This window comes from Panthera tigris, chromosome C1 (assembly GCF_018350195.1).
Source record: "Panthera tigris isolate Pti1 chromosome C1, P.tigris_Pti1_mat1.1, whole genome shotgun sequence".
Classification (NCBI taxonomy): domain Eukaryota; kingdom Metazoa; phylum Chordata; class Mammalia; order Carnivora; family Felidae; genus Panthera; species Panthera tigris.
Window position 1 is genome coordinate 38,847,751 of NC_056667.1, and position 14,586 is coordinate 38,862,336.

At 35.2% G+C, this 14,586-nt stretch overlaps 1 protein-coding gene across 13 annotated transcripts in view; it reads right to left on the reverse strand.

The window, feature by feature from the left end:
- LOC102965268 (BEN domain-containing protein 5) overlaps positions 1 to 14,586 on the reverse strand; it is a 1,451,018-nt gene that overhangs the window by 717,755 nt on the left and 718,677 nt on the right. For all 13 annotated transcript variants that reach the window (XR_006221402.1, XR_006221404.1, XR_006221403.1 and 10 more), the window contains one exon: positions 1,108 to 1,202. Coding sequence is in view for 10 of the 13 variants with exons in the window: in XM_042997075.1 (XP_042853009.1) it covers positions 1,108 to 1,202 (95 nt within the window). In the remaining 3 variants the exon portion in view is untranslated. The remainder of the gene's footprint in view (positions 1 to 1,107; positions 1,203 to 14,586) is intronic.

The window sequence follows — 14,586 nt, forward strand, 5'->3', positions numbered from 1 at the left end:
TTTGTAGATAAAAGCACAATTCAATATTTATGAATTGCTAGTTTTCTATAAATATAGACATTTGGAGATGATCTCCTCACTAGTCATTAAAATTTGAACAGGGATCAAAGCTAGAATAATATTAACAATTCCTCACATTTGTATAGTGTTTTACATAATACTATTAATAATAGATGACATTTATTGAGCACTTAGCAAGTGCCAGGCACTTTACATGTAAATTCTCATAACAAATTCAGTTTAGTTCAACAAGCATTCAATTAATACCTACTGTGTGATAGATGAATAACACTGGTTTCTGTCTTTAAAAACTCTCATCTTGTTGCATTCAATCAATGTTTGTTGAAAGAATAAATGAATGGATGAATGAAAAATTAATTGGTTTGAATGGTAGTGTGAGGTAATAAAAAATGACATAGGCTCCTCCTTTAACTATCTATGGTCTTGAGAAAGTACTTAACCTCTCGTAGCCTCTATTTTTTCATCTGTAATATATGAATATTTAAGCTCTCCCTTGTAAAACTGTTATGACAATAGTGACAGCAAATGCTCTCAGTAAGTGAGAGCAGTTATCATCATCATCACTGCCATAATTATTACTATTACTAAGCAAGCTTATCAAACTCTCTTCACCTTTCTATAGCATGGGACAAATATAACTTTAACATCCACAAAGCACATAGCATCTATACAAAAACACCACAAACACCAAGCAAAGCAAGGGAAATCTACTAAATTGTAGTTCCCAGTGCTCTGCTGGTACAACATGTGTGTTCAGGCTAGGAAACAAAACAAAACAACATAGTATCAACTTCAATTATGTTTCCAAAGATACTATGATAAAAGACCAACAAGACAGGAAGTTCACCAAGTAACAGACTGTACCTTCCTTCATAATAGAATGCTGGTCACTCCATATATGGAACTATGTTCCCTATTCCAACATTCTCAAAGAATCATACCTAGAGCCCAGACAATGGCCATCAAGAAACTCATCTTACTCCTGTCAATGCCAGTGAGACTAAGCACTGGCCATCCAGCATGTAAACTTTGAGATCTGGACAAATTCTCCAGCCATAAGTGGGTCCCATTCTGTGGGCCACTTACCATTTGGGTCTGCTAGTAGATTTCACCATAGGGGCCATTCCATCTCTATAAAGACTCTTGGTTTTACTGAAGTTAACAATGTTGAAGATGACTCTCTGAAAGAAAGGGAAAAGTTTATCAGAAGACTATGCTATCCAAGTTCCTTTTCCTGCTAATTAGGAATGGAAACAATAAGCAGGGTTAAAGGAAGCCATATGGACTATTTGCCACCAGTATAGTGAGAATAAATGGTGCCCACAGAAATACAATGTGTTTGTGCCAGTTTAGTATAATAGTCAAGAGCACAGACTCTGTAACCTGGAAGCCTGAGTTTTAATCCCACTCTACCACTCTCAAACTGTGTGACTTTGCCAAGCTACTAAACCTTTCTATACCTCGGTTTCCTCATTGGAAAATGGAGATAATAATAGTACCTAGGATTATTGATGATAATTAAATAAGTTAATATATGCACAGTGTTTGGAACCATTCTTTGTACATAATTAATGCTACATAAGTTTTAGCTATTATTATTAACTGTGCCTCTCTCCAGCATGACCCAGAATTTACATGGATATGAACAACAGTATTGTTAGACTAACAGTAGTACATTTGAAGTTCAACCAAACTAAAGATAATAATTGAGTGCAAAGCTGAAGTTAAAAAATTCTGCAACTGCTCAGCACCCCTTTTACTAGACCTGGAGGATATATGTCCTCTTTTGCGCCACCTTTTGTTATCCTCTGCTGGGGCAAGTTGTACTGAGCTCAACCCTAATCTCAGCAACAACTCACAGAAGCATAAGTACTTCCCCTCTCTGGTCCTCAACTTTAAAATGGGGGAGTGGAGTGTTCTAGATGAGTAAAGTCTTTCCAGAAGGATAGTCTAGTTAAAAGAGATTAGCTTTTGTTTTAGTAGTCAACTTCACTATAGGTGAAGAAGAGAGATGAGGAAAGATAAGGGAATTGGGGTTAAAAGACACTTTGTGGCTCCTGAAATAGTCCAAAAAAAAAAAAAAAAAAAAAAAAAAAAAGAGGATGGGGACCAGAGCAAGGGCAACCAGAATAGTTGGGAAAAAAAGGAAAATTTTCAAAAGGTTACAATATGCTGGGTTTTCTATCCATAGGCAATTAAAGAGAGGGGAGCATCAAAATTTACATATTATCTCACTTAGCAAACATTTATTGTGTGAGGTATTATATAATATTAAGTCCAGGAATTTTGTTCATTTTTATAAATTTTTAAATATTGTTCTATAACTATACAAAATATTAACATTTTCATTTTACATATGTGGAAGCTGAGCTCAGAGAGGCTAATTAACTTGTCCAAAGTCATGCAATTAACAGAAGACTTGATATTTGAATCCAGGGAATAAAAAGATAAGTAAAATGTCCATTATCTCTACCCTTGAATTACTCACTAAGGTTCCAAAATTCTATAATTCTAACCAAGTCTATTTTCTAAAGTAAGGGCAAGAATAAATATAATGGTAATTTTTTAAGGCTTTAACATTTTTTCTTCTTAAAAGAGAAAATCAAAGCTATTTTCTCAGGTCTCATATTTGGGACTACCATAAAATGCTTTCTTCTATGAAATAAGCTCTTAGGAATAACATGTTTTCCTTTCTCCTCAGAGACCTACCTACTGACCCCATCACCAGGCATTTCAGTTGCAGACCTCTCTTCTGTCATTAAATTAAGTCATCAAGAATGTCTAAGGCTGTTCAATTATTAATAACATGGACCTGCCTGTTGTCAGTTCAATTACTTCTCCCAGGGTCTTGGCCACTGTCTGATTTAAGAAAATCAATATCAAGGGGACAAATTGCCTTTGAATCTCACAGGGCTTATTCCCCCCTTTCTCTTCCGAGATTTTCCAAGTGTCAGATCCATTTCCGGTGAACCTGGAAGTTACACTGCACTTTCAGGATCTAGATTAATACTAAATGCAATGAAAATCCAATACATAAATAATGTTCATATGTGAAGCTGGAATAAAGAAGTGAGAAAGCAAAATATCTGTTGATCATTAATATCCTACTAAGTTCCAGTAAAATTTCCTAGGTGTTTTAAATATGCTATATTATTTAAATATTCCATCCATAAACAAAAGCTGTCTATTCTAGCCCAGTTTTAGATGTGAAGAAATTGAAGCTAATAAAGGACAATAAAGACTATACTTCCTCTATGACATCCCATGCAAAAAGAACACCATTCTCCTCTCAAGCTTTTTTTAAATGTTTTCTAGTCTATTTAGCAAGGCAACATGTGGCTATGAGAATCAAAGGTATTTGGAAGTAGGCAGTGCAGGAAATCTTGGCTTTCCATATCTTACACTTCAGTATCTACTATTTACCCCAATGCATCACAAGAAATGGCACCCATAAGGTAATGGTAACAACAATTATAATAATAGCTAACAATTCCTGAGTACCTTCTATGTACCAAAGTATGAGTTCAGCACTCATTCACACTATTTCAATATGTTTCATATTAGAATCGCCTCATTGTATGTTAGAATCATTTGGATAGCTTTTAAAAACTACTGACTCTTGGGCCTCAACACCAAATCACAATCTCTGATATCTGATGTATCATTTCATTTGTTTTGAGGATAATGAACTTTTTGAGACAGGGACTATTTATTTTCCTTTACTTATGGGTGAGGCAAGTAATACTGAGTGTAAGTAAATTAAAATCACATAAATAATAAGTAGTAGAGCCAGAATTTGAAGCAAGTCCATTGACTCAAAAGTAATAAGATCATGGACATTCCAGACAGATACATCTAAACTGAAACCCAGCTCCCCACTAGTTCTGTGAGTTTGGGCAAAATAATTTTATATTGATTATTTATATCTGAAATTGGGATGATAATAGCACCCTAAAAAAGTTTTATAAGAATCTGTGAGATTATATATAAATCACCCAGCACATTATATCTAGCTCATAAAAGGTACTCAGTATTTATTAAGCCTTCCTCCTTATATTCAATAAAATAGGATCTTTTAGTTCATTAACAAATTCTTCCTTCTTTTCTTCATTTATTTTTCTTTCTTCTTTAATTTTTTTTAAACATTTATTTATTTTTGAGAGACAGAGAGAGACAGAGCATGAGCAGGGAAGGGGCGGAGAGAGAGGGAGACACAGAATCCTAAGCAGGCTCCAGGCTCTGAGCTGTCAGCACAGAGCCTGATGTGGGGCTAGAACTCACAAACTGTGAGCAGAAACTCACATGACCTGAGCTGAAGTCTGACACTTAACTGACTGAGCCACCCAGGTGCCCCTCTTTTTCTTTCTTCTTTAGATTTAAATTTTTAATCCAGGATTCTTGTTTTAGCAATATGGTGCTTGAGATAAGAGCTTTGTAAATAGTGACCTGCAGTACACTGTTAGACTCAGACTGGATTATAGCTCTCAAGCAGCCATATGTTTGAGGCCTAGAGCTCTGTCCATTCTGACCAAGGGGTTCATGGTGTTATAGAAGAGTACAAGCTTTATTCTAGGTGTAAGCCATCGAGAGGTCCAATGTAGCTGGGTGTGTAGTGAAGAGACTGCGTGCTGTCTAGGCAGTGGATTTGATTCTCTGACTTTGCAAATATCTGATAATTTTGTCCAATCATGAGTAAATTTCCCATTTAAGGTTGTCCAAGGTAGCGCCAGGGACTATTCTAAATAGGCACGTGCATTCTGAAAATTAGTGGGTCATCACAATTTTAAAATAATTCATTATCTAACAACATTTATTAAAAGTTTGCTTAGATTTGAAAGTCATTTGATTTTCACATGAAATTTCAACATCGCAATTATAAGTGGAAGGAAAGGGAGAGTTGTTCAATGACTTAAATATAATTTCACATAGTTTAAATATTTGAACAGTTTTAAATAAATATTACTTTATTGTGTGAACACTTTCTCATTGATGGTGACTATTAAGATTTTGAAGACATTGTCACTGAAAAGTCTCGATTACAAATTGCATATATCCATTTCAGAAATAAAAACCTCATATAAAAATGATATGTTCACAGACACAAACTGATAAGTTTCAATTAAAAATTTGAAGATTTAAAAAATAAATTTAGCATTTGATTTCCACTTTAGATTTAAAATGGAGGCATTTCATTCCAAACATCCTGGCTCATGCAGATTTAAATTCTCATTTGCTGTCCTTGCATGGATGTTAAATATAAGTTCCTAAATACCAAGACCAATAAAACCTGCTTTCTGCATGTTCTCAAATATTCCTGTGGTTTCTAGAAATTTGCAGAAGGTTATCTATGGCAGTATTCTCCAAAATTTTTCATGCCTAGGCACAAATAGAAAATAATATTAAGGCAGATGGAAAAAATGATATTGTGCAGAATGTTAGGGTACCTGGGGAACATTTGGTTGGAAAACCATATGAAGTTTGGTGAAAAAAATAAACACACTGTGTTGAGAACATTCTTTACATAAAGAGCCTCTAATGAAAAAAAAAAAAAAAAAGAAAAAGAAAGAAACAAACAAACAAATCCAGAGTCCAGAAAAATACACAGGTGCAAAAAGAAGGTTATTGGTCTCGGTATCTAGGAGCTTACATTTTAACATCCATGCAAGGATAGCAAATGAGAACTTAAATCTGCATGAGCCAGGATGTTTGGAATGAGATGTCTCCATAACACTACTACTCTCAAAATGATTTAGTATTCATAGAACTATGGTCTAGAAAGAAATCATTCACAGTGAGAGATGACAAAGAAGTATGCCTATCTATTTCTGGGTTTGGGGTAGAAACAAATAATTAAAAAGAAAATAGGCCAGAACATATTTGGGTTCGGGTTTGAATGTATACTATAGCTTCAACTTAAGAACCCAGGTCAAGAACCTAAAATAAATTTAGTTACAGGCAAATAGTCCTACAGAACCTAGTGAAAACAATGAAAAGTTGTTTTGAATACACACATTTCAACCCAGGAACATAGGATTTCCATAAATAAAGTCCTGTGGAGGTTAACATTTCACAGAAATTTATAAAACACATAAGGAAACAATCCACACTAAAAGTAAGAATCAGCTATAAAAATAGATAAATGAATTTGGCTACAAAGAATTTCAAGTTATAAAACTATCTGGCCAACTATAAAGAAAATGTTTTTGTAATGACTAAAAAATTAAAATAATGTTTAAAACAAATGAAAACAGAACAAAATAAATAAAAAAAATTTAAAGACCAGAAATATTTTCTAAAAAATTAAACAGAGCTTCTAGAAATATATTTTTTACACTAATTGAACTTAAATTCAGTAGATAGGTTAGAATGCAGAATAGATGATATTTCCAAAACTCAACACAGTATATTCAGACAATAAAAAGTATGACAAAGGGATACAGAGGAAAAAATAAAACTCTGCATTACATATGAATTTTAGAAAGAAGCTAAAGGAAACTAGCATTTTCTCAAAAGAAAATACGACTCAGATTTCAAGAATCACAACTCAGTCCAAAGCAGGATTAAAAAAAATCTAGATATAGACACATCCCAGTGAAACTGCAGAATACCAACAATAAAGGGCATTTTTTCAGAGCAAACCAGAGAAAACATAAATTACCCACAAAGACACAGGAAATTAGACTTAAACAGACTTAACACCAGCAACATGAGAGACCCGAAAATAACATACGATCACCCAAGAATGAAGGTAAAATAAATTTTCAGACAAAGCCTAAGAAGTATAGGAATTTCAGACCCTCAGTGAAGGAGCTACTTACTTAAGGATGAACTTCAAAGAAAGAAACTGAACACCAAATGTAAGAGTGGCAAGAAACAAAAGTGAGCAGAGAAACAGGTAAATCTAAATAAGAATTGACTACATAAAAATATTATTATGAAATAATAAATTTGAGGGGTGCTAATAAGTTTGCATAAAAACACTGGTTAACAATAACAGATGTGTTTGGGGCTGGGTTGAAGTGGAGGGAAGCAAAATCAGAGTTAAACTATGATAATGACTTTGTATGGTTCCAAAGGAGGACAGGGATGCTAATTAACTTAAGACATTATAACAAATAAGCATGGGGCAGTTCAAGAGCAATCACTATAATTACAGAAACAGGAGTTATAAATTCCAAATGAGTAACAGGAAAAAGAGAATAAAGAAAACATGGCAAATATAATAGAAAGTTTGACAGGACAGAGGATAAAAAGCAAGGAAAAAACGTTGTATATGGGAAGATCAAATAAGATAGTAAAAATAATTCCAAATATCAGTAATCAAAATATTGGAAATTGACTGATTAACATGTTTAAAAAATTTCCCAAACTGATTAGGAAGAAAAAATCCACATTTACCATCATTCCCAGGGAATGACTAAAATGTAAAGATATTTATTTACACAGTAATTTAAAGGTAATTTAAATGTAAAAGGATATGCTCTTAAGGCTGAATAATATTCCATTGCATGTATATACCACATTTTCTTTATCTGGTTATCTATTGATGGACATTGTGTTGCTTCCACCTCTTCAATATTGTGAATGATACTATGAACGTGGGTGTTTATTTTTAAAGTTAGTTGTATTTAACAAGTCACAAAGTTCTTGAAAATCTGACAATTAGCCATTGAGACCTGGCACCGGCTGACTTCAGCATATTACTATCTGGAACCAATGAATGGGGGAGCACACAAACCTTCCCTGCAGGATTTTAAAACTGAGAAACTATGGGATGATTCAAAGCAAGACTCAGAACTAAGATGGCGCCATAGTGGGAGGCCCCTAGGCTTGCCTTGTCCTGGGAACACAGCTAGAGAACTGTTAGATCATTCTGAATACTTAGGAAATTGACCTAAGGACTGATAGAACAAACTGCACTACTAGAGGGAAAGAAGAGTCCACTTCAAGGAAAGTAGAAAGTGTGGAGACATGGTTTGGGGGAGAAATGGATTACAGATGCTGCAGGGGGGAGGGAGCCCTCATTGTGGAGAAAGGTGAGATGGAATGGAGCAAACAGTGGTAAGCAAAAGGAGAACACTTCCCCAAAGTCATTGGCTGGGAAAATGAGAGGGGCTGAATTTCATTAGTTTTTGCAACCAGTGGGGATCAAAGACTGGCGTTTCAGAGGTCCCCAGGCTTGGTTACGATAGAGACCTGAGGATACTGCACTACTCCTGGAGCAGAGGAAAGCAAACAACCCTGGGGACAGACTGCTTGATCTGAGGATTGCCTAAGTGGCATGGGGAGAGACTGTTCATTCTCTTTGGAGCACATCTGTGAGAGATGAAATTGCCTCTGGGGACAAAAGAATCAGCGAGCACCATTTCCTTTTCCTGACCCACAGTGTAAACCAACTTCAGTGAACAGCACAGTGCCAACCCTGGCTGCCTAAACTGCCTACACCAAGTCTTGTCCTGCTGCACTCCACTGGTACTGCATTTCTAGGGAAAATGTGCCTAAATAGTGGGCCCTATTGACCAACAGAGTGAGGCCCTCCCCCCGCAGGCACCATGTCTGCTAACCTGGAGTTCTAAAGAGCTTCAATTCTAGTGGAAATAACATCAGGTCTCTTTTAGCAAGCCGATCAGAGCACACCTAGTTAAAACTCACCACACTCCAGTCAAGGTCCAAACATTCCCCACTATAGACAAGGAGAAATTCTGTAGAGAACTGACCTGAAGGATAAACAGCCACAACACAGCAGCAGAGTGCACATCAGGGAGACCCTTACCACAGACATAAAAGAGCTAAAAAAAAAATCAGGCCAAAGTGAAAAATGCAATATTTGAGATTTGAAATCAACTGCTGGAATGACCACAGGAAGGGAAGAAGCAGAGGAACAAATAAGTGATACAGAAAATAGAATAATGGAAAATAATGAAGGTGAACAAAAGAGGGAAAGAAAAGTCTTGGATCATGAAAGTAGACTTAGGGAACTCAGTGACTCCATCAAGCATGATAATATTTGTATCATAGGAGAACCAGAAGAAGAAGAGACAGAAAAGGGGGCAGAAAGTTTATTAAAAAAAAAATTGCACCAGAAATATTCTCTTACCTGGGGAAGGAAACAGACATCCAAACCCAGGAGGCACAGAGAACTCCCATCAAAATCAATAAAGGCATGCCAACACCAACACATTGTAGTTAAATTTGTAAAACATAAATATAAAGAAAAAAATCCTAAAAGCAGCAAGACAAAGGAAGTCCCTAACTTAGATGGGAAGACCAGTAAGGTTAGCATCAGATTTCTACATAGAAATTTGGCAAGTCAGGAGGGAGTGGCATGATATATTCAATGTGCTGAAAGGGAAAAATCTGCAGCCAAGAATACTCTATCTAGCAAGGTTATCATTCAGGATACAAAGAGATAAAGAGTTTCTCAGACAAAAAATAAAAAATAAAAACAGACAAACAAAAAACCTAAAGGAGTTCATGACCACTAAACCAGCCTTGCAAGAAATATTAAAGGGGATTCTTTGAGTGGAAAAGAAAAACCAAAAGTAACAAAGGTTACAAAGGAAGAGAGAAAATTTCCAGAAACAATGACAAAACAAGTAATAAAACAGCACTAAATACATGTCTATTAATAACCACTCTAAAAGTAAATGGAGTAAATGCTCCAATCAAAAGACATAGGGTGCTCTTTAAACTCCAAGTCCTACTAAAGAATGAATGGGTTAAACAAGAAATTAAAGATGAAATGAAGAAGTACATGGAAGCCAATGAAAATGAAAACACAACAGTCCAAAACCTCTGCAATGCAGCAAAGGCAGTCATAAGAGGGAAGTATATAGCAATCTAGGCCTTCCTAAAGACGGAAGACATGTCTCAAATACATAACCTAACCTTACACCTAAAGGAGCCAGAAAAACAACAACAACAACAACAACAACAACAACAACAACAACACAAAACAAAATAGCAAATAAAGCCCAAAACCAGCAGAATAAGGGAAATAATAAAGATGAGAGCAGAAATCAATCATATATCTATATCTATATTGGTATCAATGTTGATATCGATATAGATATACATTAGAACAGATCAATGAAACCACGAGTGGTTCTTTGAAAGAATTAACAAAATTGATAACCCCCTAGCCAGATTGTTAAAAAGAAAACAGAAAGGACCCAAATAAATAAAATCATGAATGAAAGAGAAGATATCATAACCAACACCACAGAAATACAATTATTAGAGAATATTATGAGCAATTATATGCCAACAAATTGGGCAATCTGGAAGAAGTGGACAAATTCCTAGAAACATAAACTACCAAAACTGAAACAGAAAGAAATAGAAAATTTGATCAGACCCATAACCAGTAAAGAAATTAAATCAGTAATCAAAAATCTCCTAACAAAGAGTCCAGGGCTGGATGGCTTTCCAGGGGAATTCTACCAAACATTTAAAAAAGAGCTAATACCGATTATTTTGAAGCTGTTCCAAAAAATAGAAATGGAAGGAAATCTTCTAAACTCATTCTATGATGCCAGCATTACCTTGATTCTTAAACCAAAGACCTAACTAAAAAGGAGAACTATAGACCAATTTCCCTAATGAACATGGATGCAAAAATTCTCAACAAGATACTGCAAACCGAATCCAACAAAACATTAAAAGAATTATTTATCACGATCAAGTGGGATTTATTCCTGGGATGAAGGGCTGGTTCAATATCCACAAATCAATCAATGTGATACATCACATTAATAAAAGAAAGGATAAGAACCACATGATCCTGCCAATAGATGCAGAAAAAGCACAATTGACAAAATACAACATCCTTTCCTGATAAAAAACCTTCAAGAAAGTAGGGATAGATGGAACATACCTCAAGATCAGAAAGGCCATATAAAAAAGACCCACAGCTAATATCATCCTCAATGGGGAAAAACTGATAGCTTTCCCCCTACGGTCAGGAACATGACAAGGATGTCCACTCTCACCTCTCACCACTATTGTTTAACATAGTGTGTGAAGTCCTAGCCTCATCAATCAGACAACAAAAAGGGAAAAAAAGGCACCCAAATCACCAAGGAAGAAGTCAAACTTCACTCTTCACAGATGACATGATACTTTATGTGGAAAACCCAAAAGACTCCACCAAAAAACTGCTAGAACTGGTACACAAATTCAATAAAGTCGCACGATATAAAATCAAAGTAGAGAAATCAGTTTCATTTGTGCATGCAGCACAAATGATGATGCAGCAGAAAGAGAAAACAAGGAATCGATCCCATTTACAACTACCCTGAAAACCATACAATACCTAAGAATAAACCTAACCAAAGAGGTAAAAGATCTAACCAAAGAGATAAAACACCGATGAAAGAAATTGAAGAAGACACAAGGAAATGAAAAAAAAGTTCCATGTTCATGGATTAGAGGAACAAATATTATTAAAATGTCTGTACCACCCAAAGCAATCTTCACATTTAATGTAATCCCTATCAAAATAATACCAGCATTTTTCACAGAGCTACATGAAAAAAATTCTAAAATTATATGGAACCACAAATGACCCTGAATAGCTAAAGCAATCTTGAAAAAGAAAAGCAAAGCTGGAGGCATCACAATTCTGGGCTTCAAGTTATAATACCAAAGCTGTACGTCAAGACAGTGTGGTACCAGCACAAAAAGAGACACATATCAATGGAAGAGAATAGAAAACTCAGAAATAGGTCCACAAGTATATGGTTAACTCTACTTTGACAAAGCAGGAAAGAATACCCAAGGGAGAAAAGACTGCCTCTTCAACAAATGGTGTTGGGAAAACTGGATGATGACATGAAGAAGAATGAAACTGGACCACATTCTTATACCATACACAAAAATAAATTTAACATGGATTGAAGACCTAATGTGAGAAAGGAAACCATCAAAATCCTAGAGGAGAACACAGGCAACAACCTCTTTGACATTGGCCATTGCAATTTCTTATTAGATAAGTTCCAGAGGCAAGGGAAATAAAAGCAAAAATAAACTTTTGGGACTTCACCAAGATGAAGAGCTTCTGCACAGTGAAGGAAACAATCAACAAAACTTAAAGGCAACCAACAGAATGGAAGAAGATATTTGAAAATGACATATCTGATAAATCCCTATTTGGGTTAGTATCCAAAATCTACAAAGAACCTATCAAACTCAACACCCAAAAAACAATAATCCAGTTAAGAAATGAGCAGAAGTCAAGACTTTTCCAAAGAGGACATCCAGATGGCTAATAGACACTTATGAAAAGATGCTCAACATCAATCATCAGTAAAATACAAATCAAAACCATGATGAGATACCACCTCACACCTGTCAGGATGACTAAAATTAACAACACAAGAAACAACAGGTGTTGGCAAAGATGTGGAGAAAGAAAAACCTCTTGCACTGTTGGTGGGAATGTAAATTAGCGCAGCTACTCTGGAGAAGAGTATGGATGTCCCTCAAAAAGTTAAAAATAGTACTACCCTATGACCCAGCAACTGCACTACCCGAATTTATCCAAAAGATACAAAAATACAGATTTGAAGGGTACATCTACCCTGATGTTTATAGCAGCATAATCAGAAATAGCCAAGCTATGGAAAGAGCCCAAATGACCATTGACTGATGAATGGATAAAGATGTGGTATATATATATACAATGGAGTAATACTCAGCCATCAAAAAGAATGGAATCTTACCATTGGCAGTGATGTGGATGGAGCTACATTGAAGTAGCTAAGTGAAATAAGTCAGTCAGAGAAAGACAAATACCATATGATTTCACTCATATATGGAATTTAAGAAACAAAACAAATGGACATATGGGAAGGGGAAAAAAAAGAGAGAGGGAAACAAACCATAAGAGATTCTTAAAGAACAAACTTAGAGCTGATGAGGTAGTTGGGTGAGGGGTGGGCTAGATGGATAATGGGTATGAAGTAGGGCACTTGTTATCATGAACACTGGGTGTTGTATGTAAGTGATGAATCACTGAATTCTACTCCTGAAACCAATACTACTCTGTATGTTAACTAAGTAGAATTTATTTATTTATTTATTTATTTATTTATTTATTTATTTATTTTAATATGAAATTTTGTTGCCAAATTGGTTTCCATACAACACCCAGTGCTCATCCCAACAGGTGCCCTCCTCAATACCCATCACCCACCCTCCCTCCCTCCCACCCCCAATCAACCCTCAGATTGTTCTCAGTTAGAATTTAAATAAAAATTTGAAAGGAAAAAAAAAGAAAAAATCAATTCTCTCTCTCTCTCTCTCTCTCTCTCTCTCTCTCTCTCTCTCTCCACACACACACACACACACACACACACACACACACACACAAGCAATAAACAATGAGAAAATAAAATGTAAATGTGATAACAATTATAGTATTGAAAATATCAAATACTAAAATAAATGTAACAGAAAGCATAAGACCTCTACACAGAAAACTATAAAGCATTATTGAGACAAATTAGAGAAGATTAAATAAGTAGAGGAAAGATCACAATAAAAAATTAAAGATTCATTATTAGAGGCAATGTAATTCACTAAAATCCCAGCAGAGTTGTGTGTGTGCATGCGCGTGTGCACACGTGTGTGTGTGTGTCTTGGTGTCTGTGTATGTGTGTAAAAAAAATTGATAAGCTAATAATAAAACTTATATGCAGAGGGAAAGAAAAGGGCAAAAAAATAGCAAAGAAAGTCTTATCAGATGACAAGATTTACTATAAAGTTATGGTAATTAAAAAAATGTGACTTCTATTTTTATAGATCTATAGAAAAAGACCAGTGAAACATAACAGAGAGCCTAGAAACTGTATGTGTGTGTATGTGTATGTGTATGTGTGTGTGTGTATATATATATATATATATATATGTATATATATATATGTATATATCAGAGATGATATCACTGATCAGAATGGAAAGTTGAACTAACAATGAATGGTGCTGGATCAATGGGTCACTCATAATGGAAAACACATCACGTTAGTTCCCTGCCTCATACCAAACACAAAAATAAATTTCAAATGGATTAAGGAATAAAATGTGCAAGGTAAAACACAGGAGATTATTTTATGGACTAAGAATATATATAAAGACTTTTTAAGCAAAGCAGTAGACACATAAGCCATCAAGGAAAACACAGATATATCTGACTGCTTTACAAAAAGGTTGTATCAAAATATACCATAAACATATGGAACCAGAAAAGACCCCAACAGCCAAAGCTATCTTGAAAAAGAAAACCAAAGCATGAGGCATCACAATCCTGGACTTCAAGCTGTATAACAAAGCTGTAATCATCAAGAAAGTATGGTACTGGCACAAAAACAGACACTCAGATCAATGGAACAGAATAGAGAACCCAGAAAAAGACCCACAAACGTATGGCCAACTAATCTTCAACAAAGCAGGAAAGAATATCCAATGGAATAAAGACAGTCTCTTTAGCAAGTAGTGCTGGACAGTGGCATGCAGAAGAATGAACATGGATCACTTTCTTACACCATACACAAAAATACACTCAAA